Consider the following 26424-nt stretch of genomic DNA (forward strand, 5'->3'; position numbering starts at 1 on the left):
CATACTTAATTGGCGTTTAATTTGCAAGCGCGTGGTAATATTATTAACGCGATGCCATGTCTGTAGAGGGCAGTTCGAGTAGTTTACAGCAAAACAATAGTGATGTCAGCCCAGGAGAATACGTGTTAAAGAAGCTATTCACAGAATTCGTGTTAACCAGCCAGCAAAAGCTAGATCATATCGCCCAGCAATCATTGGTATGCCCCGTTATGTTTACTAACTGATACCATAGCAATGCTAATAGGAGTACCCACTCGCCAAGGAGCTTCAGAAGGGAGAAGATGCACAATTCGACCAGGTAATTGAGTGACCAACTATAATTCATTAACTATTGAGGTTTGTAGTTGCTAAATTGCCTTAATGAAGTAGCAAGCTTCTGTCTCACATCCTTGCTTACCTCCCTGTTCAACTGGAGGAATATGAAGGTCAGTGTACCCACCACATCACTCCTGCTACAATGTCTCCCTGCAGTTGGAACAGTACAAGCTAGCGACTGGGGGGAAACTGCGACACCAATCGTCAATGTCAGGGTATGCCCCTGCCACACCCATATAACACAGAGAGAGTAAACAATAATAATAACTATAGCACCGATTCTTCCATTGACGTGTCCAAGAGCAGTAGTACTAAACACCAGAAGGAACCTCAGTCAGAGAGGATGGAGGTATTTTTAGTGGTATCACTGTTACCTTGTGTTCATGTTACTTGTAGTTGGCTATTGAGTTTCTGTTCTGTCTTGTGCTGACCGAGGTACTCACTAAGGTATCTACTGTACCAAAGTGTTAGAGTATACTTTATGTGTGTGTGCACGTACAGTTATCCCTTCATCCAGTACCAGAATCACTCATACATCAGATTGAGGACCTTGCGTTTAAAGCATTCAAGACACAAGAGACTAAAGACCGGTATGTCCTGTGTGTGTGTGTGTGTGTGTGTGTGTGTGTGTGTGTGTGTGTGTGTGTGTGTGTGTGTGTGTTACGCATGCACGAATGGGCGCAATGCTGTGGCCTTGTGTGGCCTTAAGTACACCTGTTAATCCTCCAAGTGGTTCCCACACACAACACACACAAACACTACATCGTAACCTCATAGTGTGCTGATGTTACCAGTCCAGTGATTGATCTACAAATATACTGAAACCTCTCTTAACAGAATCTCACAAGGACAAAGGTTTTCATCCTGAAGTGTCACATGTCTGGGACATCACATGTCATTATTGTTAGCAGCTTATTAACACCTTTAGGTCATTTGGCCACTGATATTGTGAAGTCCTACACATGGTGATGGCCAATGGAGTGGATGCTTTGTGTGTTACCATAAGGAGTAATTTAATACTGGCTGAAGTGGTGACATTCCATTGTGTGGCCTCTCTTTACTCCTCTATCCATAATTGAATTTAATCCTCCACTATGTAAATTGGTCATGTTTTTACCTGATTGTGTATCCAGTTAGTTTGGTTATGCTGCCTCATTGTCTATCCAGCTGTTTACATGGGGACCTGGTGTCAACTAAGGAAGCAGCCCACTAGCATTAATGGGTACCTGGTGTTATCTGGGGTAGCAAATACCAACTGTCCATGTCTCACACGGTGGGTGAAAGTCCAGGTGGGACTTTGGGTGCCCACACCTTCACCTGTGAGACATGGTACAGCTTCCTGCGGGTTACTAGTCCTGCACCAGGGGGATTTTCCTGTGCTTAGCATCTAAGTAGCACACAGTTGTCTTAGTGCTGGTTTACTGGGTTGTGCTAGCATGGGCTTTACTTTTGGCTTTGTGTGTGTGTGCACGCGTGTGTGTACGTATGTGTGTGTGTATGTGTATGTGAGAGAGTATGGTGTGTGTGTGTGTGTGTACATATATGGCATACATCAAACACTCCCTTCACCCTCTAGTAATCCTAATGCAATGAATATGAAGAAAGTTGCTGATCTGTTTGGTGAAGTTATTGGAGTATTGTCATTGGCCAGGTAACTTCTCTTCATTATATCAACCACACTACAATGGCTTCACAGGTTTTCATCAGTACGTCGCCGATTCCTGTCAGAATTACGAGACAGTCAGAACAACCAAGCGACATTAGTCAGCATAATTGATGGAATGAAATTTGTCCGTGTCAAAATGTTTCCAGTTGAAGAAATCGAAGATCGTTTTGCATTCCTACAGGTCTTGTAGCTATTAATTGTGGGAATCAATTATTATTATAATAAATTGTAGGAGTGTGCCAAGTGGTTTATAGATAGCAGGGACAGAGCTAAGCAGGCAATGAGTGCTTTATTGGTTGATATTCTACTACCTGTTGGAGCTGTGATCGATCTTGAGGCATCACTGCCGGCAGTGAAGAAGTTTGTTACTCTACTTTACTCACACTGTATTGATCAGTGTAGGAAAGTGAAGCATCATACTGTAAGTGTCTGCACCAGCTAGCCCCACTCCCTTATGATGTCACTCCCTGCAGACATGTATACCTCTAGTGACAGCTATCCTGTCTGTTAGTGAGAAACAATTCTTCCTGGAGAACTGGCATGTCTTCCTTAATAGTCACCTACTGCCCAACCTTAGGGTAAGCGATATCTATTGTATATGTGTGTATTTGTTGTTTGGACGTTAAAGTGGGCTGGTATCTAGTAGTTATAGTTAGCATGTCACTGAAACCCTTTACTGGGGAATGCAGATGAAGCCCCAGACCCCTGTGACTCCTGTGGTCTATACTACATGTTATTGATCAAACCATCAACTGGCATGGTTGTATGCATTCAGCCGTACAGGCTCTCCAGTGTAATATGGCAATTGAAACAAAAAGAAAATTTTCTAGTGTGATTCATTGCATGATATTTAATTTCATAATAATAATGAAGTTACTATGGTTATGGCGGTGTTACAGAGAGACGCAGAGTCCCAACGTGTTGTCATGGAGTCACTCTACAGGCTTCTGTGGGTCTATGTGGTCCGAGTGAAGTGTGAAGGAAATGTTGAGACTGACACGTGAGTTGCACACCTGACCTCACCTTATATGGGGTTGATGTGTGTGATGTAGGCGTCTTCGATTGATCATAGACAACTTATTCCCTCGAGGCACTAGAGGGGTTCAACCCAAGGATGCCCCCTTGACCATATTTGTGAAGGTCATTCAGTTTGTTGCTATGGTAAGTAATCTTTGTGTACCATACACTACAGTACCACTCAAATGCAATGTCGTATCGCGAGAGTGCAAGCAGTTTTAAAAAAGACTTGCTAATTATAGGACGTGGCACCCGTTTCACTTATGAGTATTCATCCCAAATAAAATGGGATACTACTCATGAGCGAAATGGGTGCCACACCCTTTAATTGGCAAGTTTTTAAGTTGATGTTGCATTTTGAGAGGTACGTACCATATATGAAGTGATGTTGTGTTCATGATGTGTTGTAATCCTTGTATATACTTGTCAAGGAATCTCACTCCATCCTTGGAATTGTTTTTTGCATGTCAGGTCTTTAAATATTGGCTATTTGGAAGTTTCAAATTACATGTATGGTATGTACAGGTACACTGCGTAATCCAATACCTCTATAATCTAACACTGTTTGCTATACCAATAAGACTCCAGTAATATAATCCACATCCTGCAGGCTAAGATGAAGTATGCTATGAATGAGGTCATTCTTGATCTGGTGAGCACCAGGAAGGGACTTAATCCAGAAAGGATCAATATCGGACTCAGAGCCTTCCTGCTTGTTGCTGATAGTCTGGAGAAGAATGTGAGTTACTGGATAATTATTGTGTTTGCCATGGTGGTGCTGTTAGGAGGGAAATCCCCCGATGCCAATCATGGCCAACAGCATGCCCTCGGGCAGTGCTCCAAGGGTGAAGACTAAATTCCTCAGTAACACATTGACTGAAGAGATAGCTAAAGGACTTGGATTAGTAGAGTTCTACCCTGGGTGAGTGATATTGTGTTGTGCTAACAGTGTTATGACTGTATGTCTGTACGTATGTATGTGTAGGATCAAGCGAGCATTGGATAACGTGTTACGAGCACTTGATGCCAGTGTGGGGAAGAACATGTTGTCCACCTTCACACAAACTTACTCTCGCAGTCAGTCAGATTTGTTAAGGTAGTACATTGAATAGTGTGACTGATCTTGTGTTGAGTGGATGGACCACATATTGTACGTATATCTGTCATTTTCTGCTGTTGTCAGCATTTCCTGTAGTGTAGCATGTGTGTAGTACCCACTGATCACTCTTTTATCCCGTCTAGTGGAGAGAGGAAACCAAAGTTGGATTTACTGAAGACTTGTGTGGCTTCTATCCCTCGTATCATGCCTGAAGGCATGTCCCGTGATGACCTTGTTGAACTGCTATCACGTCTAACAATCCATATTGACCATGAACTAGCAAGGTGTGTCTTATGTGTGTGAGTATTTGTACAAGAAGAGGTTGGTAATGTGTCCAAGTCCTATGATTTATTTCCAATATTATCACATTGCACCTGGTACAATGTTTTACTACTGGAACTATAGTACTGTTTTATCACATTCACAAGAAGTGTATGGATAATGTAGCACTTGCTTCTTGACTAGAAAGGCCATGTATTGTGTTGGGGTGGCTTGAAAGAAAGTTTGTGAGGGTTCTGGGTCTGAGGAATATGATGATTAATGGCATATGACCAACTACCATCTTAATCACATTGGATCATGTGATCTCACAGGTCAGCGTTCATGTCACTTCAGAACATCATCACAAATTATCCATCATGGAGACATGATGTTGCTAAAGGTACGATGATGTCATAACTTGTAGTAGTGACATCACTATGGTTACCATAGGATTTGTGTTGTTCATATTACGAGACATCCCAGACTCTTGTCCCCTTGTGATTGAGAGTGCTCTCAAGATGTTGGGTAACTTCTTAACACACTGGAAGGCTGTGTTGACCAATGAACAAGCAACTAAGGTAACAATGTCTTTATATTGCAGTTTATCCAGCCCACTGTAGCAAATACTCTAATTATAAGATCTTAACAATCTACCCGTAATAATATGGCTAGAAATTTGTTGATCTCTACTGCCATAGTTTTTTTTTCCTCTTTGAAAGTAACAGTATTTGAAATTTTGTGCCTATAAGTTACACTACTAGTAATCTATTGTGTCATGTTCAGTCTTCAGAGGATCGTAGTCCGCTACAAACAGACAAGTTTGTGTCAGAACAATCTTGTGCAGCCTTGCACTGGGTGGAGTCATTAGCACTAGTAGCATTCTGTTCTTATCGTCCATTCTCCCGGCGTGTTAGCCTCCTGATCATGAAGGAGGCTAAGAGCTTACTGGAGCTACTGGGGCGACTGACTCCTGTAAGAGTTAAGAACTTGTTGTCCCAGTTGCATGCCACATGCTCTTACAGACAGATGATAAGGCAGTGATTGATGTCATCGATGATGTCACACCGACCATAATCGAGAGATACCTCAGTACACTGTCAGCTAAGGAAGCTGTAAGAGACTCCTTATTAGTGATACACCTATCTACCTGTGATAGGATAAAGATTTTGTTGGGATTCATATGTGTTATTGCAGTAAATGTTGTTGATCCCATAGTGTTTGTACAACAGTTGACCAATAGGTAAAACCCCTAATCGGTGCATCATTACCTAATAAGGACATAATTATGTACTGTATGTATCCACAGGCTGAGCTCAGCAATCAGAACCTCACATTGTCCTGGCTAGCTGATCGTCGCACCTCGCTGCTAGAAGAAGGAGCTAGTCGATATCACTTAAAGGATGCATGGTCACTATGTATATCAGGATTACTGGACCCTTCACTGCTGCCCCAGATGTGCCCCACCGCCATACGCTGTACTTGGCAGTATGTGGTCCATCGTATGCAGAAAGTGTTCCAAGTTATTGACCCTGGGTAAGTGGAAATGTTAGTACACTAATTTTTCTATATAATCTGATGTTCTTTGGTATCTAAAATTGTGTCAGATTATGTAGTAAGGATGTTAAGTTCTCAAGATACAGTGTGGTCCCCTGAATGCTTCAATTCTCCAAATGCCCAAAGTGACTGTTTTATTAGAGTTTTTGTTGCCTCTGTAGATGTATGTTCTATTAGAGCTCTGGATATAAATAAGTAGAGTTTCTACTTTTAGTCTTATTTAGTGCAGCACACAATGTCAGATTATAGAGCTGTTTTGGGTTAGACAGTTACTTATTACTGTGCACTTCATATCCTGGTTGTACAGGTTTAGTGCAGGAGAGCTGAGCCACAAGGGGTCAACTAGAGGACGCAAGACAGCTAACCCTGCTCCTACCAGTAGTGTAGAGGTGTTCCTCTGGAGGAACTACCTACTGTTTGCAGCATGTACAGCCCCTCCTACCTCTGCACAGGAGGTAGTTGCTCCCAGTGCACTGGAGTCAAGGTGAGCTTTAATGTCATGTGATCGTCTCTTTTAATGTTATGTATCGTGTGATGTAAAATTACATCATATGATGTCATGAGAGATCATGTGATCTGATGTGGTGTCATGTTACATCAATTGTATCATGTGATGTCACTGTATAGTGGTAGTGGAGTGTGGACTGCACGTGACTTGTTCAGGATTGTGGTCCCATTGTTGTGTTATGATGGTGAGATACGAGAAGTGGCAGTCACTGCTCTGGGGATGGTTAACCCTCAGGCATTTGGGTGGGTGTGGCATGATTACCTCTGCTGTGATTGGCTAGTTTTGATTACAGTGACCTCCTTGAAGAGCTCCATCAACTAATGAGAGAAGTGATGGATCGTAGACATGAGGTATGGTCTATCCATTAGGTACAATGTGTTGTCATCTAGGAGTGAGTCATCAGGGTTTGTATTGGGGTAGTAGTTTGTTAGGTTAGGGGTTAGGACTCTATAATTTATAAGATTGGGAGTAAGAGATATAGCTAGCTGGCAATGGAGTATAGTGGGTACAGATGTACCCCACCCTCTCAGATAGATGGGACGAGTTCATATCTCAACTTTGACCAGCTATTGTTTACTTGCAAATATGATTTTGAAACGGCAACACATCTAATATTTTGTTCAACTATTCAGTTTCCAATGATATTTCACATTATAGAACAGCAAGAGAGTTAAAAGACGTAAGGATTTGCTGAGGGTGCAGATCACAACGGTGCTAGAGTTAACAGCTGAGCACGGCTGCTTCAGAGAGAGTAGTTTGTGTGTGACTGAGGATGGATCACTATCACCGATATTCCTGGACTTTATAGAATCAGTCAGGTAATGACCCAGTAGCCATGATGAGGTGTTAATGGTTGTGTAGGAGCTTCCTGGAGAGTGAGAGTGATAAGGACTTTGTTGCTTCTCTACAAGAACTGAGACTGAGGTTCAGTGGCTTCATCGCCAACTTGATCAACTCTTTTCCAAGAGGTATGTAAGTTAACTAGCTCAAAGCTCACTGGACCAGCTCCATTTTCTGAATCCCTCGGCGCTAGTTCGATCACAATAGTTTCAGAGTTGTAAATTGTTCAGATAAATAAAATCATGGCTAATACTCTCTGAGGTCATGAATAGCTCCACTTCAGGTGAAAAATTTGTATACGTAGCTGTCAGGGCTGGTGAGTTACAATATTCAATCACATGAGCTTTATAACTACTCTAATAGGATATACGCTTAAATGCACGTCAGTACTTTCTCTTGTTGTGGGATCACTAATCCTAACTAGGCTGTGTTTGAGTGATAACATGGTATAGAGTAGTTTGGATGTAGTGTACTGTTTGATGTTGTAGTGGATGAGAGTATTTCTTCTATGCTAAAGTATTTAAACAACTTGAACTAGGCTAGGGAAACATTCAGTGGTCATTTTGACTGTCATCAAATAGTGATTGTACACCTCCTACTTCCTATGAATTACCTCACAAGAGGACCAGTAACATCATACAAGTTGTACAATGGCAAACTTGAAAAATCCACTTCTTTGTCAAAATTAATGTTGATGTATACTTCACTCATCAGCACGCCATAACTATTTACAAAGTCTTAACTGATCTGTCAATGTTTCTTCCATCAAATTTTGTACATTTTATACGAAAGACCTCAGTTGTCCGGATGATTGTTCAATTAGAGTATTTCAGTAAGTGTATGTTCTATTAGAGTAGTTTAACAGAAATGTTTAGTAAATGAATGAGCAAAACAATCCACGTCACACTTTTATTCTTTGTGTGAACTACTGAGGATTTATTGTATTGTGTCCTTCCCTTCCATCTGATATCATTTACTACTAGGTGAGAGGAGGTTGAGACTGTTTACCCCCAATATGAGGTTCTCACTCTTCTTCCTCTACTCCACATCGTGTGGATACTTTGGAACAATGTCTGAATATGACACCAAGTGAGTACTGTGGTAGATGAAATAATAAAGTTAGAAGTTGGTTGGCCATTTTAGAGAAGCCGAATATTTGTAGCTAATCAATGACTCCTGTATTGTCAAAATTTATACAACCAAAATTATTATGTGAAATTGGGGGTAGGAGAATAATTAATGGCTGACTCATTGTTAGCACTATAGTAGTGGTATGATCCTCGTGTACCGCATACTGTAGGACAATGAGGAACAGAAGAGGATTCACCAATCTGTCAATAACTGCATTACAGGTAAGTGACCATATGTAGTACATGAGAGCACAGTCTGTGTGTGTGAACATCACAAACTATACCACAAGAATATTTGGTGCTGTGATGGTATGGAGATGTTATGATAAGTTGTGATCAAATCATAAAAGTTTTGACAATACCACATGGCTAACATGTGATGTCATTGCATATATGACATCACTGCTACTAATGTCATTTTCTTTCCCTCAGGCAATGTCTGCCTTGTTGTGTTGTGGTCCAGCATTTGACCTTCAGGGGCTTGCCCCAGGCAACTACATCTACCAGTGGCTGAACAACATGCTGCACAGTAATGAGCCAAAGGTGAGCCCCTCCCTCTTGTATGCTGCAGCTATTAACATTATCTCATCAGGTCCAGAAGCTAGCTCGTAAGACACTACAGTTGTTACTACACAACAACAAGTCAATACCAGCTCTGCTACACTGGACCATTGATCAGTGTTATGCGAATAGTCTGTCTGCCCAGCAACAGTGTTTCCATGCTCTAGCTAATATATTAGCATACAAGTTAGTTGTGTAGTGCGTGCGTGCGTGCGTGCGTGCGTGCGTGCGTGTCATCACACATTGACTGTTTTTTTTTCTTTGTATGTGTTACCCTTAGAGAGTAGGGCTCAAATCTTTTGTCTGGCCATTTGCTGAATGTTCTATATATGACAGTTGACTGTTCAATTTTGTATGATAATTTACAGTCACTGTGACCTCTTCCATCATGTTTGTGTGTTACTTTCATATGCTCCTTAATCAATTTGTGTGTCACTTACATGTGTTACTCTAGTCCCAACTATCCATGTAACATGATCTCTGTACTTCACGTGGTACTCTACAAGACAGCTGATCCAGAACAACAAGTTAAGGAGAGAGCTGCCCAGCTACTGCATATTCTTGACAAGTCAGTCAGTGATCACATGATCTATTACAGTGCTCATGTGATTCCTCACACAGACGGTTCTTTGGTGACAGGATGGACGGCCCAGAGTTAATGGGGTGTGTTACCAGCACCTACTCCAACACCCACATAGTGATCAGTCAGGAACTAGCTAAATCCAACCCTGAACTAACCCTACCACTATTGTCTGGTAATCTACTAGTGTGTTGTATTATAGTAACTGCTGGCTGGGTACAGCCACTAACTTGATAGCTTTGCCCTCATTGTGTAAATATAGTCACCTGTTAAATTTCTTTATCCACTTAATTAACTCTAGACTCTATATCAGTTGTGTATTTAAGTGTCTGAGAACTACCCAAGTTATTTGTCATTTGACCCAAAATGTATTGACTGTTCTGTTTGAGTATTTTAAGTGTATGTTCTATTAGAGTACATCCAACTAATTCTTTTTTGTTATCACCTGAGACCAGTGGGGTTCCAGTAACTGTACTGGGTTATCCGGGATTACTATATATATATCACAGTGTTACTATATTTATCACAGAGATGGTATATCGGTTTGAGATGGCCCCAACGTCTGGTCAACGTAGTATTCTGCAGTACATGGTGCCATGGTTACGTAATGTGGAACTAGTAAGCTACCACAAATGGGTAGGAGGGGCTGGTGCTCAGCAGAATAACACCAATGAGGTGCTGCATGGCAGTGGGTGGGGCTCAAAGGAAGGCACTCAACTAGTCCTACACAACTTGCTTTTCATCACAGCTAAAGTGAGCAATGATCATGTGATGCCATACAACAGCACTTGTGACATCATATGATGTCAATAATTATCCCTATAGTTTGGAAATGACCATGGTAAAGAGGTGGAGCAGTTATGGTGTGCACTGTGTGATTGGAGTAACAATGCTCGTATTATCCTTGACTATCTCATCTATATGTCAGCTGGTGTTGGATCTAACTGGCTACTGGAACAGGTTAGTGATGTAGCCACACCCTCAATTGAATTACTAGCCACACCCTCCCACCTTGCAGGCTAAGAAGGTGGTGGTATTCCTTGGCAGAGCTAAGCCAACTCGCATGGTGAGGGAGCTGATTAAAGAGCTAGAGGTGTGTTATCACATCATGTGGGTGTGGCTGGTGATGGTGTGCAACTATTAGAGTGTAGAGCTGGTGTATGCAGAACTAGACTTGTCAGACCGATCACCATATGTGCATCTGAAGATTGAAATGAAGCCTAACAGTGTAGCTCCTGATCAGGCTGGTGGCAGCTACTCACAGGCAACTGGTAGGTGTGGCTGCTGCTATATTGTGGGTGTGGCTACTCTAATCCTGCAGGAGCTGCTAACGTGGACCCAAACAGAGCTGCAACTACTGCTGCAGAGGGAAAGGAGTGGCTAGCTACATGGAAGATGTCACGAAGAATGGCTCACGGACAGCCAGTACCACTTCCATTACCCAGTATACACACTTACTATGCTAACATGAACGATATGTTACACAAGCCATCCTACCATACCATATTACACAGGTAGATGTGATTGTGGGGTTGAGTTATTACATGTGATGTATTTGTTAGGTGTAACTTTGCTTTGATCTTCTTATCTGAGTTAGTGATTGATCTCAGTGATGTGAACTGGGCTGACTACCTGCCACAGCTACTGCATATACTGTGTCTAGGTGTGTGTCTAGCTGGTAGTGTGTTGTGTCACTGTTACCCCTAGCAGTGTGTTGTGTCATTGACTCCTAGTAGTGTGTTGTGTCACTGTTACCCCTAGTAGTGTGTTGTGTCATTGACCCCTAGTAGTGTGTTGTGTCACTGTTACCCCTAGTAGTGTGTTGTGTCATTGACCCCTAGTAGTGTATTGTGTCACTTATCCCTAGTAGTGTGTTGTGTCATTGACCCCTATAGTGTATTGTGTCACTGTTACCCCTAGTAGTGTGTTGCGTCATTGACCCCTAGTAGTGTATTGTGTCACTGTTACCCCTAGTAGTGTATTGTGTCACTTACCCCTAGTAGTGTGTTGTGTCACTGTTACCCCTAGTAGTGTGTTGTGTTGCTGATACCCGCCTTGTACAGGCTTTGCCTTCTGTGTTCACCCTCCAATGCCTAACTGGTGAAGATGATAATTATACAACCAAGTACTAAAGATAATATGAAATGCGGTTAAAATTACGTCATTAATAATAAAATGAATGTATAAATAATGTTTGAGAAAACTACAAAGCATAAGGCTTCACACTCACCAGGAATAGAATCCATGTTGTATGAAGAGACAATCGTATAATGGGTGGGTGTTTTCATGGAGGTGATAGAAACCATATTACTATTCTATTTAACGCTGATCAAAACAGCTAACACGTGACGCCCACTACAATGTAGTTAATCGAACGAACTACTGATCATTTGTTTTTGGAATTGTTGCCAGCTGGTACACCAAGTCTCAAGTCGTCATGTTTCCCATTACATGACTAATTATTATGTCATTATTTGTATGCATATCAATAATAATAATAATAATAATAATAATATACATTTTGCCTTCACCTAGCAGTCTCCTCATGCTCTCCTGGCTTATGAATGGCTTAGCTGTCTCCCTTTGTTGGCTTGCACACAGTATTGTGTATCACCTGTATTGTGTCTCCTGTATTTCTTCTTGTAGTATATCATGTTATCACTTTAGGACATATGGCCCAGTTCATATCAAACAACTCAGATAACAGTTTCTAGTGAAATACCTTGCTTCTTTTATCATTGACGTCTGCTCTTGGAAACTTCATCAGCCATGCATGTCTTAATCCAGTACCCTGATTCATCCTCACTAAACATTATAATTTTAGGACTGTTTAATGGATGTATAAGCTTTATTGCTTGCAGGCATGAGATTCAATGTCAATACCATAGATATGAGAGTGTGCACTTACACCTCAACTTGTGAGAATCATGCAGGAGGGGTGGTGACAATGCATTATGTGGTCTTCCATGTTTGGGTATTCAATAGAACGTAATAGTAGCAGACCCTCATGATTGTAATTGCATATATCACTTGAGTTTACTGTATGTGCATCTTTTCCATCCACACAATCTGTGCTGGTCATGCACTGTTTGTACATGTCCCATTAGTAGGTTGTCCCGTTGGTGATTGTACTTGGTTGTATTTGTCCCGGGCCTAGTAAATAAAATAATAATAAATAAAAATACCCCTAGCGTGTCACTGTTACCCCTAGTAGTGTGTTGTGTCACTTTGTATATATCGTCATAGGTCTGGATTTACACAGACCACTGGTGTTTGAACACAGTAAGAAACTGCTCATCAATCTTGTCATTTTCTTAGCCTGTAAGTGACTACCTACTCACTGACACACACATACGCACACACACAACACACATACACAACACACAACACACACACACACACACTACACATTCTACACATTCTAAAGCAACTTTTCATCCCTTGTTAGGTCGAGAAGACAAGGTGGCTGCTACTAGTGCTAAGGTGACACATCGTGAACTCAGTCTCCGTAGCCCATCCACAACTAGCCTGTTTGGAGGTGAAGATACCAGCTCTGTTAAACCAATCAGTCATGCTGACTCACTGGATTCTCTGATTGACGCTAGCCTGGAGGAGAGAAGTCTTAGCAGTGTGGCTAGAGATTTGATCCACTACATCTCTGAGAAGTTAGCTCACGACTGTTATCATTATAATGTTAGGTTGAATGCAGAGGCCCCAGATTTGTGACTCTTTTAACGTGTGCCTAAAATGCATGTTGTCACACTTCAGGGCTGTATTTGGTTGTTTTTTTTTTTTGTATATTTACGTATAATATGAACTGTTGACAGTTCCCTGTATTGACAGTAGTAGGGTAGCTGTTATGATGGTTGCTGTGATGTGCTCTTGTTGTAGGAGTGCCGTGAGCTCGTCTCATTGGCCGTTTGAAGAGATGCTGACACGAGGTGACATGGGTCTGCGTTCAGCACAGGTCAGCAACTTAGAGGGCCTAGTGGAGAGGATACTTGGGGTGTTCAGAGGTGTGCTAGCTACACAACTGCAGAAGAAATGGTCTGAGGTGGCCCTACGATGGGCTACAAGCTGCTCCTCTCGTCTCTATGCTAGCAAGTCCTTTCAGGTGTGTTAGGCTGTGTGGAGTGTGGGTGTCTGCCCCAGGAGGATTTGCCTGCACTGACTCAAAGCATTTGAGTAGTGCACAGTATGTAGTAATGTGTGTGTGTTGTGTGTGTGTGCGTGCGTGCGTGTGTGTGCACGCCAACTGTAGTGTAATATACTCTCCTACTCCTTGTTCCACCCTCAGATCTGCCGAGCCCTTCACATTCCATTATCAGCTAACATGTTCTCAGATGTACTAACCAGACTGGCCGAACATGCTGCTGATCATAATGAAGATGTGCAGGTACAGTAGCCCCTCCAATCTCCTGTAGTAAGCCACACCCCTCTTCTCCTCTACAGAACTATGTCATGGAGATACTACTAACACTGGAGACTGCAGTTGATTATACTGATGAGCAGCTGGACCAACCACCTGTTGATGATGACCGGGAGGTTGCTATGGAGACTTCATCAGTGTCCCCTGTACCTACAACACAGAGCCAAGTAATGTCCACCACTGTCAGCCACGCCCTCTCTGCTCTGGATGTTAATGTGATAGCTGCAGCTGCAACTAGTCCCAGTCAAAACAAAATGTCAACAAGTAATTGTTTATGTCATTTCCTGTTGTATTGTGTGACATCACTTCCTGTTAGGTCCCAGTCGTATGAGGGTTACACATAGACATTCTCGTGGTCCCAGTATTACCAGGATCAATGACATCATTGCTGACCACGCCTCCCTGACATCACAAGACTCCTCGGTATGTCACTGTCATCCCGGGTTGATCATGTGTCACATGTGTGTTAAGTGTCCTAGAACACTCACAATCCCTCCTACAGTACTTTCAGGGGTTAATTTAGGGGGGGGACGGGAGGGGGCACAAGCCCCCCCCCCCCCCCCCCCTGGGTTAGCTATTGCCCCCCCAAGGTTTATACCTAAAACCTTGAGAAATGGAAAGGTTTAATTGATCCCAAAGTTGTATAATCCAATGGTCAATATTTAATGGTATCACAGTAAAATTTCACCAAAATTGAGTTTATTTACACCAAAAGTTTCAAAATTTTCCTGGGGGGGAGCATGCCCCCAGACCCCCTAGAATCCGAAGCGACTTACTTCGCCCCCTCTAGGCTAATATTCTGGGTTGAGCCCTGACTTTAATATTTATTGTATAGGATACCCAGAACTCTGATATCACGATTCTTTACAAAGATATTATTGAATACCAGACCACACCATATAAGGTTGTAGGGGATGGTATCAGTCACTATCTTAATGTACTAAACACACACACCCATAAAGACTATATTTTTGTAGTGGGAAGTGTGAAGTTAGATAAGTGCTTATATTATTGTAATCCTATTGCAGTATCACCCAAACACACACCCTACTTTGTGGCATATGACCAACTAGCTGGTTGTGTGTGTGTGTGCATGGGTGTGGGCAACCTTTGTCAGTTTTGTGCTAGAGCCAATCAGCTTGGCACAAATGACATCACAAAATAGTGTCCTACAGGCTGGCTAGCGAGGTAGAGCATCACTTAATAACATGTACTCTTATCACTCTCATAGTCCAAGCTAGTGGTGACACTAAAACAACAACAACAAGGGGAGAGCTCCTCGTCACACTATACTAGTCCTAAACACCAATCAGCTGTTGATAGTAGTCATGTGACTCAGCCAGTGACATCAGAGGTAGCACCAGGGAATTCCCCTACCCCAAGTAGGAAGGCCAACTCAACAACATCAACACCCACGAGGTCACCCACACACCGACGACACAGGATGGCTAATACAGAAACCAAACTAGATGTGCATCGCCATGGTGATTCTGCCGATAAGAGACTACATGATCATGTGAGGCATTGTTTGTAGTTGAGGAAATTTCCCTGTTGTGAGTTCCTGTACTGTGCATCACCTCAGTGTATTTTAGTTTATTAGTCGTTGGTTTCATGGGTTACATTTGATGGCTACCATTAAAACATTTATTCTGCATTGGTCCATACACTACTAATTCTTGTGTATATACAATAAATATTTCTACAGGCTCCCGCTGGTCGCAGGACGTCAGAACAAGGTAATCGTATCAGCAGTAGTAGGAAACACCATCAACGTCCGGCATCATGGATGGGTGGTAACACACCCCCCATGGCTAGTAAAGACATGCCTGGTAGCAGTAAAGTACCACAAACACTTCACAAGATTGTATCAGAGTCAAGAGTGGCACAACAACACAAACTAGAACATAAGGCAGCCTCGTCTGGCAAGATGGAAGGATTAAGAAGTCATCATGGCTCCATGGTAGCTCTAGACATTCACACAGTAACAATCCCTGGCCTGTTATCTCAATTGTTCTGGACATCGGTATCTCTACTAGAGTCAGACTATGAGCAAGAGTTCACTATGGCATTGAGACTGCTGAATAAGGTAACAATTGTAGTGACATGACTGCTCTATTAGAGTAGTTGAGTGATCTGGTGTGTACATAATTCATAAAAGTAGAGTTGACATTTATGCTGCTGTTGCACTCAAACAAGCATGCTTGATTTCTGTGTGTTTGTCAAGCCAACAAATTTTTCTTCCTTAAACCTTCCTTCTAAACTCCGTTTTCAGGTGTTCCTTATAAATACGATTTGACAATTTGTCAGTACACAACAATCATGGCTCCCTCCTCTCATGTAGGCCATGGACAAGCTAGACCTCCAGTCGGATAGTGTTGAGGAGAAATTGAAGGGTTTATTGGAGAAGTTAACATGGCCTACCTTTCCTGGAGTGCAGAGCTTACTGTTGAAGGTATGCAATTGTATTTCACTAATTCCTTATAATTTCACTGAAATATTGTAGGGTCTCAGCAGTAATTCAGCAGAGGCAGTACTAAAGTTACTGGCCCGGATCACTCCATTATCCATACATCCTGTATTTGATCCATCAGAGTTTGCTGGTGTGTATATCTGTGTGTGGAGTGTGAATGTCTGTGTGTCTGTCTGTCCGTGTCATATGATTAGAAATATTTGATGAATAAATATTTCCAAGAACAATCAGATAAGTGGCTAACTTGTGGGACCATTCAGTTATATGTTACACTTAGCTTCTTTGTAATACTCTAATAGAACCTACAGTTTCATGGTGAAGATAATTGGGGGTCTAGTTTACAGTAAACAACATCATATGACATCATTGCAATTGCAGGGTTTCCCCTCAATGTCATGTCACTAATGCCGGTGCTGATGAAGCAATTTGATGCTCCAGACCAATTCTGTATCACATGTGCTAACAACATACAACAGGTAGATCCAGCCAATCACATCACAGTATTCACATCATAACATACAGGTGTGTACTAACATGGCCAATGAAGGTCTGAGGGATCGATTGGTGAACATGGCTGCCATTTTTGACATGTATGCTGGTAAGAGGTACAGCAAGCCAGTGGAGATGTGGGCAGCCGCAGTGTGTCGCTACCTGAGCAGTGCCTACCCTTCATTGTCCACCTCTGTACTGAGACTACTGGTTGAGGTGAGTATGGATAGTGTATAGGGTGGGGAGGAACACACTCTGAGGGAGACATTGTCACACACAGATGTTGGAGAAAGGTCCCGGACACTACCACAAGTCAGTACTGAAGCTGATCTGTGAGTACCTCAAGTTAACAGAACAAGACAGTTTTGAAATGGCCACTATGAACCAACACATCCTGTCTGCTGTTGAGGTGCACATTAAGGTATGACATATTGATTAGTTGACCACTATGAGGTACATCATCGTAATCCTCTAGGGGTCACTGTGGCAGGAAGCTTGTGAGATACTCAAGTTTGCAGTCAGCAATTCTGCAACACTGGTAGCCCCACCTACAAGAATTGTCAACCTTCCATTGGTGGATATTGGCTCCCAGCCACTACCTGGCCCTACACTACAGTTCTCTATTGACCTACATAAAGGATCACGTGACTTTGAACTGACCAGAGATGCTAACAGTTTCTCAGTGTGGAAGAAACCTCAGGCTTGTCAGGTGAGTTGACTATGACATCATCAATGAAATCATGTGATCCATATACAGCGTCGTACTCGGGAGAGGTTATTATCAGTTCTCAACACCTGCGGTGCTGCCATGACAACCAATCCCTCGGTGAGCTATTAGTAACCATGGTAACATGCCAAGTTGACTACACAATGTCAGGTGATCTTCGATGACGAGAGTATAATCCAAGGCTACTCATCAGTATCTGATGCTACATCAATCAGGGATGAGATGGAAGTAAACTCTGAAATGTTGGAGAACTCTCAGCGTGACTCTCAGGTACTGAATTGTGAAGCTTCACAATAATTGAATTTGTTGAGGTTTACTACATGAACCTTGTTCCATGCTGTGGTTTCAAATTTTATGCTATGTAGATCTTCATCAACGACCAGTTCAATTTCCTCGATCATATGGACACTTCCAGTGAGTCAGACAGTGAACAATGGGAGGTCAGGCACTTTAGGAGTAGCTCAGTTGAGGAGTTTGATGAATTGAGGTAATTCCCCTTGTGTCCTGCTCACATGATCACCACTGTATACAGTAGGACATACCCTCCATCAGGCTCCATCATGTCTGGAAGAAGTGAAACATCTTCACCGGAACCTACTGCTAGAATGGTGAGTACGTCTGTTTGTGTGTACTTGTATGTCTGTAAGTGTGTATGTTCTTTGTATTGTAGTAGTGTGTAATATTAGTGTATGTGTGTTATACACTTGGCACTGGTGTGATCTCAAAATACTCTAATAGAGCAGTCATCGGTAAGACACTCTAATATAACAGTCAGTTATTCCAAATTTATTCACCCTTTACAGTCTATTCAACAAGATATTAGCCTCTATCCCTGTAGTATGTAGTGTGTCCTTCTCTGTGTATTCATCACTGTGTGTGCTATCATCATCCATGTCATCATCCTACCACTCTAGTTATCCATGTCTCCTACATCACACTCTCCTAAAGAGGATCGTGTTACTCCAACAGTTCAGATCATAACAGATGACAAAGATGGAGATATAAAGAGGTGTACATTAACATAGTGTGATTGTGATTTATATTAATTATAAGTCAGTTTATCAGCCAAATTTAGTATCAATTTTAGAAATGCTATAATTAATAGATGCTTTAGCAGATTTTACTGTGTTATGTTATATTGCTCAGTTCTCGTGGAAATTAGCCTCCTTGCAGGTTCCTAGAGGGATAGTTGTTTAAGAAATAAATTGAGTTAGTATAAACATTGGATGGGATATTGGCCATTATATGTGAATTCATAATATCAACTAATTGGCAAAGTCTCTAGTTGGTGCATCACTAGTAGCTAGCACATGTCCATCACATGCCACTCTCACCCCACCCCTCTTGTGTGTAGGAGAGACAGTGTACACTCCAGTAGGGACTCACTACCCCAGATAATGCCCACCCAACCACCACCTATATCATCTAAGTTTATCAACGTGTCTTTTGATGAGGTGGGTGTGTCCTTCTATGTGATCATGTAGCATTATTATTGTCCAATCAGATTGAAGAATACTGGAGGGAACATGTGTCAACTACCCTGAGGGATAAATCTGGAGTGGTAGCTGTTAACACGTTTTTCTTGTTTAATAAATTATTTATGGTAAATTAAGGGCATTAATTGGGGAGTATGTTAATTGTTCTTACAGGTAATTAGACAAAGTTTTATCAATCTCACTAAAGAGACTTGTAACTATCTTGAAAAGGGATTCAAACATTTGATATCCCATTATTGTGAGTTGTGTTAGTTATTGCTGCAGGCTATTATGATCCACACCCCCTAGTGAATGCTGTGGAGGTTGTAGCCAATCAGTTTGAATGCCCTAAAGTATTTATTGATGCTGAGCTGGTAAGTGATTGGCTGTATAAGTGAGTGTGGTTATGCTACTCACCAAACCAGTTCACCCTGTCCAACCTGTTGGAGCAACATGTATTTCATGTTATGGAGATACAGAGCAATATCATACAGTACATGGAGAAGAGGAAGATTGTGTTGGAGGTGAGCTAGCAATAAGAGTTTGCTGAATCAGCTTGTAGAACCTCAATAATTCGACAATCACTGGTGTCAAAAAAATTGTGTTGAATTAATAAGGATGTGGCAGAATTAAATATTATTGATGTGGCTAACAATGTCAGATTATAGAGGTGTTCTGGATACAGGTGTTGAGGTAGAGAGGTGTTGGGGTAGAGAGGTGTTGGGGTAGAGAGGTGTTGGGGTAGAGAGGTGTTGGGGTATAGAGGTGTTTGATTGGAGAGGTTTCAAGTACTATAAACTACACACAATATATAAAATGAGCAAATTCTGTCTAATATGCAAGCAAACTGTTGTTGATAGTAATATGTGAAATGTATTGATGTTCTACAAAAGTTTTCAGCTAAAAACATTTCGGGTGAGGCCCCTGACCATTTGGCAAAGTTTTTTTTCGTCAATTTTGCAATAGTGGGTTTTCTCCAAACTTTTCTATCACCAAAGTTTTTTACTATACGGTAATAGCTAACAATAAGGTTCACTGAGGAGAACTAGTATTTAGATCATGTTTCATGTCATCTTGCAAAGTGCTCACTTGTTTGTAAGTGTATTTAAAACACTATTCATGTTTGTTGCATTCAAAGCAATAATTAGGTATGTTTAGTCAGTTGAGAAATAACTGTGATTTGTATGTTATTGTAATATACCACCTGATGTTTGTATGTCAATTTATTTGGTTGCCTGCCCCTCAAATTTTACAGTTGATCAAAATGGCATTGTTTAAGTATTATAAATGTGTACAACATCCTAAAGAAATGAAATTCCCCTTGAAATAGTGATCCGCAATATATTTCCGCCTAAAATAACGTTACATCAATCTTACAGTGTCTGACAAAGTACAAGGCAAAGATGCAAAGAGACTCTTATGAGTGGTTACTGATGGATACTCCTCCAGTGGAGTATCAGATGAGTAGTGAACACAGTGTAAGTGATGATGTCATCATGTATCATGTGATCTTATCAGCCACACCCCTTAGTCACCTTGTGCATCACCGTTACCAGTAGCCAATGACAACCAACGATATTGTGAAGAGGTAAGGAAGGGTTGAAGCAAATAACAAGTTTACTGTCTGGTTAATAATAATGAGTATCATCATTCTTATTAGGTAGTGTAGATATAACACATTGGTTTGTATAGTAATCAACTAATGATAACCATACATGGGGATTTATTACTTCTTGCAACATTGGAGAGTGAAAAGTGTAGAGCATGGTATGGCTTCTTACATGTTAACTAGCCACAAACATGTATAGTTCACTCCCATTATGGTGGTTGTTTACTGTTATCATTCCTAATATGGACTATAGAACAACACTCTTTGGTCATTTAAAGAAGCCATATGACGCTTTACACTTTTTGAATTTTGCCTTCTGTGTTGCAAGAAGTAATAAATACCCTGTATAGGGTCTTGTGATAAAAGCAAACTTATTGTTACTGTTATAAGTTAATAACAGCAATCCTGATGGCTTTCAGGTTACAGTTTGGATAGTAAACTTGTAATAGATATTCATATTTGTTTCACCCCTACTGTGATCACATAATCTTTTGTTACCATGCCAACACAGGCACTACAGCTATGTCAGGCATTGTACCAGTTCCACTTCCAACTACTAATCCTACTGGGCAACTATGTGAAGTTATTGAGTGTAGTGAATAATGCTGACACCAGTGACAAGGTGAGGGGATTACTATGGGGTGAAAATGACTAGAATATTATACTGTACAATAATGAAGGGTTTCTCCACTATTTGATATCATATGTGTACCAAGATGTAATCCAAGGGATTTATTTCATTGTAATCCTCTTGTAGCCCAGCTGAAAATTCTGTTGTTCTTTGTTACAGCAGACATTGACATTAAAGCAATTGGTTGTAGTTAGCCCATTAATATTACACCTGTAAACTGCACAAGACCTTCATAACCTTCATAACCTTCATTGAACCAGATGCTCAGCATTTATTTGTATGTAGGATTTATAATCTAAGCACACAGTTAAGTACAGTAAACCTAAACAGCTCATCCTCCCCTCACAGGCTGCAGACATCTCAGAGGAGCTGACTATGATGCAGAACAACTTAGAGTCAGTGATCGGTACTAACCCCTCCCCTAGTGATCAGCAACAACAACAATTGACTGCTAGTGTGGCTGTCATGACTCGGTCACAAGCTATCAGGAAACTGGAAGAATTGTTGAGCAAGAAACAAGCACTGGATTGTGTATTGTACCTGCGTAGTATGAGGTAATGTGTGTGGTGTGTAGAGTGCATGTGTATTGTTTATTGGGCTATGGTTAACTATGATATCATATACACACCTCCATATACAGTGTATGGTATCAGGAGGCTGGTAATGTTTCATCAAAACATCATCATTATCTCAACACAAAGTTCACTTATCACCTCACTGTTAATACCATGTAGGGTTCTGAGGTGGTATTGACAAACTAAACACAACATCGTATTACAATCTGACTGTTGAATGAAACCTGTTCACTTAGAAAGATGTTGAAAAACTTACCAGCATTTAAAACCAGGGACCCCATACTGAACACTCAAGTCATTAGCCACTAAGCTACTGCTATCACAGCTGTTAGTACAGCTATATTAGTCTCGTGCCCAGACCCCACCCACTGCGGGTTGAATAGGGTCTGGTGACATTCGCAGGAGTTTTGGGCCCTACGCCATTTTCTTTTCTGACCAATCGGACGCCTTGATTCAGGTACAACGCGATTTGATAGGCTGGAACTAGGAAAATGGCCGACTACAGCTATGGATACAAATACGTAAACAATATGGCGGCGGGCCCAAAAACATAGCGTAAGTCACCAGACCCTATTCGACGCAGTGGGTGGGGTCTGGGCACGAGACTACAGCTATATAGACCCACATGAAACATTCACGAAAGTTTAGTTCCACCCAACTTTCGTCATTGTTGTAGTTAGTACACTGTGTCATTGTAGGAAGAGATGGAAAGGTGATGTGTTCGGATCTAGTGATGAAGATGACATTGATGCTTTGTTCTCCATCTACTCCAACTATCTTGTCTGTCATAATGAAAGTACAGTCACTGTCTGAGTCATGTGATCACAAGTGATATGTGTACTACACTATATAGGGGTGTTGTTGTGTATGACTCATCGTAGTCATAACTTGTTTGAGGTACACAATCACTTGTTGACACTCAATGTTACTCTACGATCAATGTTGGATATTGAAGAGGCTGCTTATCATGAGATGATGGTGAGTAACTACACTGGAACCATATCACTTGTCCATAGTCCCGTTTACACACATTTAGACCCCTAAAATTAGGACACCTTGATAATCAGGACACTTGTCTATGGTCCCATTTGTATTAGCGTACACACATTTGACCCCTGAAATCACCTCACTAATGATGTCCAAAACAGATTTTTAAGTTTCATTGTACACATGTCAACATGTTGTTTATCACACTTAACATATTGTTTACCAACAGAATGTTGACAAGTTATCCTCAGGGGCAGTTAGTCCTAGTCCATCCAATGAGGACCTCACTGATCATGATGGCACTGCCCCACCCACTACTAGATCACCTGATCAGGATAGTACACACCTTCCATTTGAGCCACCTCCTCCCTTACTACTCAATGAACCACCATTAAGTGATGAGGATGCTCTCTCTCAGGTGAGTCTGCTGGTTTGTGCTCAACTTGTATTTCTTTGTAAACTTTATAAGAGCTGTTTACAGGATCATGTGATGACTCTACCACTGGATCATGTGACTTTTACTGAGGATCATGTGAGCCCTCCAGAAGATTATGCAAACCCTTCACAGGATCCTGTACAAGATCACGTGAGTACTACTGAAGATCATGTGAATTCTTCACAAGAACATGCGAGTCCACCCCGAGATCATGTGAACTCCGAGGACACTAAAGATAGTGATAGTAAATCACAACAGTCACCACCTAGTAACCATGGTGACCAAGAAGATTCCACTACTATACATGAACTGTCAGTATCACCAGATAGAGGTCCATCACCACGGCAACTGGATGATACTACTGGTCAATTGGATGATGGTATTGGACCACCACCACGGCAGATAGATGACAGTCCATCACCACAACAACCAGATGAAGATAATACTACAGATCAGCCGAGCAACAACATGAACAGCTCACATGATACCTCATCTGATACTGTCGATGCTAATATGTCAACGTCAATTTAATATTTTGTACATTATATGTCACACATGAGACAATATACTACACAATTTTTATTTATCACAATAACACTGTGTGTCACTTGAAGAAATTGTCTGGGGTGGGCATTTGTACAGCAGAGGATCTTGATAATGTAACATTAACTAGTCAGTTAAATGTATTAAAATACAATAAACACTCTTGTGATCATCTAATATCAGTAGTAGCCAGGGTAGTGTAGTACGAGGTGACATGTTCCCAACACACTGACAAGTTAGCACCATCCACCTGTTGTAACTAATAGTAATAGTGAAGGGTGTGGTGGGGGTGTGTACCTGTGCTTTGTCTTGTAGTGTCATCAGAATAGCCAGCCAGTCATTACCCATCAGTTTGAGCTCACAACCAATCACTGCTAGTGCCAACACTGAAGGCTGTGTAGGGACAATAGTTGGTAATCACTGGCTGTAGTGTTGTGTGTATGTGTAGTATGCAGTGAAGGTCAGTCACACATCATCAAACATCACATGATCTCATAGTTCAACAACAGTACTGTAATGTGTGAATTGGAAGTGTGTCCATGTCATGTGTCAGCAGAGGGAGAACATGTGTTGTTCACCTATATTATTGGAAGTTCACACTAGTCTTAATATAATTGCCATAACAATATGAAATCAGCAACGAAATTCACTAGGACTCAGCAGATAGCTCTTCAAGAAAGTTTTGAATGAGCCCTTCTGTTAAGCAAACTGTGATTTTTTTTTGCCATTTTGCCAAGAAATCCAGGTCACTTACAAAATAGTCTTGTAGTTTATGTGAAGTGATCCACTGAACCTCATTGTTGGCTAGTTTGTACTGCAGTTCTTGACACTGACTTGATGGCAATAATTATGCAATTAAAGCAAGTGATATACAACACATGTCCTTCCTCCTCCTAAGTGTCCCAGAACCCTCACAAATAGCCACCCCAACACAATACATGGCCTCTCTAGCTAACGTGCAACATTGTCCATATTCTTGTGAATGTGACAAAAGGCCGCTAGCATTAATTCCAGGCTAAGTGTCTGGTTAAACAGTCACACACTAAACACATCACAGGATTATAATATGTCCAACTCCACTAGCTAGTGTGTACATAGTATTACCTTGAAGTTCAGGAAGTGACTGGAACAGAGTAGTAGTTCAAGTTTATAAGTGACGTATCTCAAGTGTTGTGATGCTGTCATGCCAACCGGCAGCTGTAGCATACGATTAATGGTGGCCAGCGTGTGAAACTATTAGAGTAAATAACATCAATTCAGCAATGGTGCATCCAGGACTTACTATTCTCAGGAAGTCCAGCGGTGCACTACGGACCAAGTTGAACTCTAGCTTTTGCATCACAATCAATTCCATCCGTTGAATATCAACAGTACTGCAACCACACCCACTTTGCTCCACCAGCTGCTCCAGCGATGGAACATACTGTAGGGGGGAGTGACCACATGTACACCATGTGCCAATCATATACCAACTAACACACCTCAATGTCTTCCTCTAACTTAGCAGCAATGAAGAAACAGGTCACAGCCAGACAGTTGAGGAATTTCACTCTAACCTTGAGGTCATAAAAGCACAAGCCATACAAGAGGTTTCAATAACAGAAGCCACACAACTTCAGAACAAAATGTGATGAAACTTTATAAAGTGACATGGCTTCACCTTCACTTGGTTGAGGAAAGCATCCAATATGCTAACAGCTCTAGCAAATGTTTCACAATAACATTCCAGCTTCTTGGTTAGCCCTCTCAGCAATGACACGGCCTGATCACGTGTAGCAGGGCTGACATACTCAGTGGAGTTGCACTGGTTGCTAGCCTACAAGACAAATTTAACACCTTACAGTGTAGTGAACCACCTACCAGCTGACTACATTCCTCGCTCGCTACCAACTTCAATAGCCGTTCTTCCAGCGGCTCGCTGCACAGCAGCCCTCCAATACGTACTATTACCTGCAGGGAAAAATAGCGGGAATGTCCCAGTACTAAGTGGCCGACCGCGCGGGACAATAACATTTTTAAAATTTAAATGTTTGCAAATACACAAACACCCCAGCACAGTGAATACGGTACGTACCATTTCGACTAGAGTCAGAACAAGGTATGAATTATTATCGACACTCGATCACCTTTCTCTAGTCATGATTACTGCTGAGCCGCCATATTTGCTTACGCTGCAATAAAACAGCACAAATGTTTTACATACCACTTAACAACCAACTGGCAATACACACCTTGAAGAGATGTTGCTGTTTCGGTTCCTATTAAATTCGCAGAGTTGTCAACAATACTAGTAGCGACGAAGAACCCGTACAAGTCACTTAGCAATCTTACAAACTCTTATAGAACTGCGTGTCGAGGCGCTACAATGTTGCGATCGTAAATCGATCAACAGACTAATCCTTCAAACTAGAGCGCTCAAACTATTCCAGATTCCTTACTAACTTATTGTTGCTGACGTCAGCGAATCAATGAGGCATGAATGTATTCGTCACGCCTTTACGGTATACGTGAAGACGTACGCA

At 41.5% G+C, this 26424-nt stretch overlaps 2 protein-coding genes across 4 annotated transcripts; one reads left to right on the forward strand and one right to left on the reverse strand.

Moving 5' to 3' along the window:
- The first annotated feature begins 24 nt into the window (after positions 1 to 24).
- LOC136238892 (protein furry homolog) lies at positions 25 to 23976 on the forward strand. 3 transcript variants are annotated; one of them, XM_066029527.1, is made up of 71 exons: positions 25 to 197; positions 245 to 298; positions 345 to 425; positions 472 to 530; positions 589 to 664; positions 712 to 762; positions 817 to 905; positions 1892 to 1966; positions 2012 to 2162; positions 2214 to 2402; positions 2455 to 2559; positions 2881 to 2981; positions 3034 to 3142; positions 3609 to 3737; positions 3784 to 3920; positions 3984 to 4094; positions 4241 to 4381; positions 4691 to 4758; positions 4809 to 4936; positions 5142 to 5330; positions 5381 to 5470; positions 5665 to 5891; positions 6220 to 6396; positions 6540 to 6662; positions 6713 to 6770; positions 7078 to 7238; positions 7282 to 7388; positions 8244 to 8349; positions 8561 to 8612; positions 8823 to 8933; positions 8983 to 9137; positions 9406 to 9519; positions 9573 to 9706; positions 10061 to 10284; positions 10357 to 10491; positions 10550 to 10624; positions 10676 to 10802; positions 10853 to 11045; positions 11094 to 11194; positions 12778 to 12852; positions 12980 to 13196; positions 13423 to 13645; positions 13829 to 13927; positions 13984 to 14224; positions 14277 to 14383; positions 15192 to 15476; positions 15666 to 16046; positions 16302 to 16412; positions 16464 to 16560; positions 16809 to 16906; positions 16953 to 17135; positions 17200 to 17340; positions 17395 to 17628; positions 17677 to 17745; positions 17797 to 17916; positions 18012 to 18133; positions 18179 to 18254; positions 18561 to 18655; positions 19001 to 19100; positions 19151 to 19249; positions 19296 to 19380; positions 19431 to 19495; positions 19547 to 19645; positions 20501 to 20599; positions 20653 to 20709; positions 21242 to 21352; positions 21710 to 21915; positions 22635 to 22732; positions 22790 to 22914; positions 23153 to 23341; positions 23393 to 23976. In XM_066029527.1, the coding sequence occupies exons 1-71, from the start codon at positions 57 to 59 to the stop codon at positions 23888 to 23890; spliced, it is 9459 nt and encodes a 3152-aa protein (XP_065885599.1). In that variant the 5' UTR covers positions 25 to 56; the 3' UTR covers positions 23891 to 23976. The 3 variants fall into 3 exon arrangements, with proteins under 3 accessions (XP_065885599.1, XP_065885601.1, XP_065885600.1); XM_066029529.1 differs by having other exon boundaries at positions 23405 to 23976; XM_066029528.1 differs by having other exon boundaries at positions 18182 to 18254.
- On the reverse strand, positions 23882 to 26361 carry LOC136238897 (cyclin-I-like). Its single transcript, XM_066029536.1, has 9 exons — positions 26134 to 26361; positions 25977 to 26073; positions 25763 to 25852; positions 25563 to 25718; positions 25384 to 25458; positions 25185 to 25325; positions 25007 to 25135; positions 24200 to 24295; positions 23882 to 24152 (listed from the first exon to the last, which is right to left on the reverse strand). The coding sequence occupies exons 2-9, from the start codon at positions 25977 to 25979 to the stop codon at positions 24072 to 24074; spliced, it is 771 nt and encodes a 256-aa protein (XP_065885608.1). The 5' UTR covers positions 25980 to 26073; positions 26134 to 26361; the 3' UTR covers positions 23882 to 24071.
- Positions 26362 to 26424: the final 63 nt, after the last annotated feature.

Source organism: Dysidea avara, chromosome 11 (assembly GCF_963678975.1).
Source record: "Dysidea avara chromosome 11, odDysAvar1.4, whole genome shotgun sequence".
In the NCBI taxonomy this organism is placed as follows: Eukaryota; Metazoa; Porifera; class Demospongiae; order Dictyoceratida; family Dysideidae; genus Dysidea; species Dysidea avara.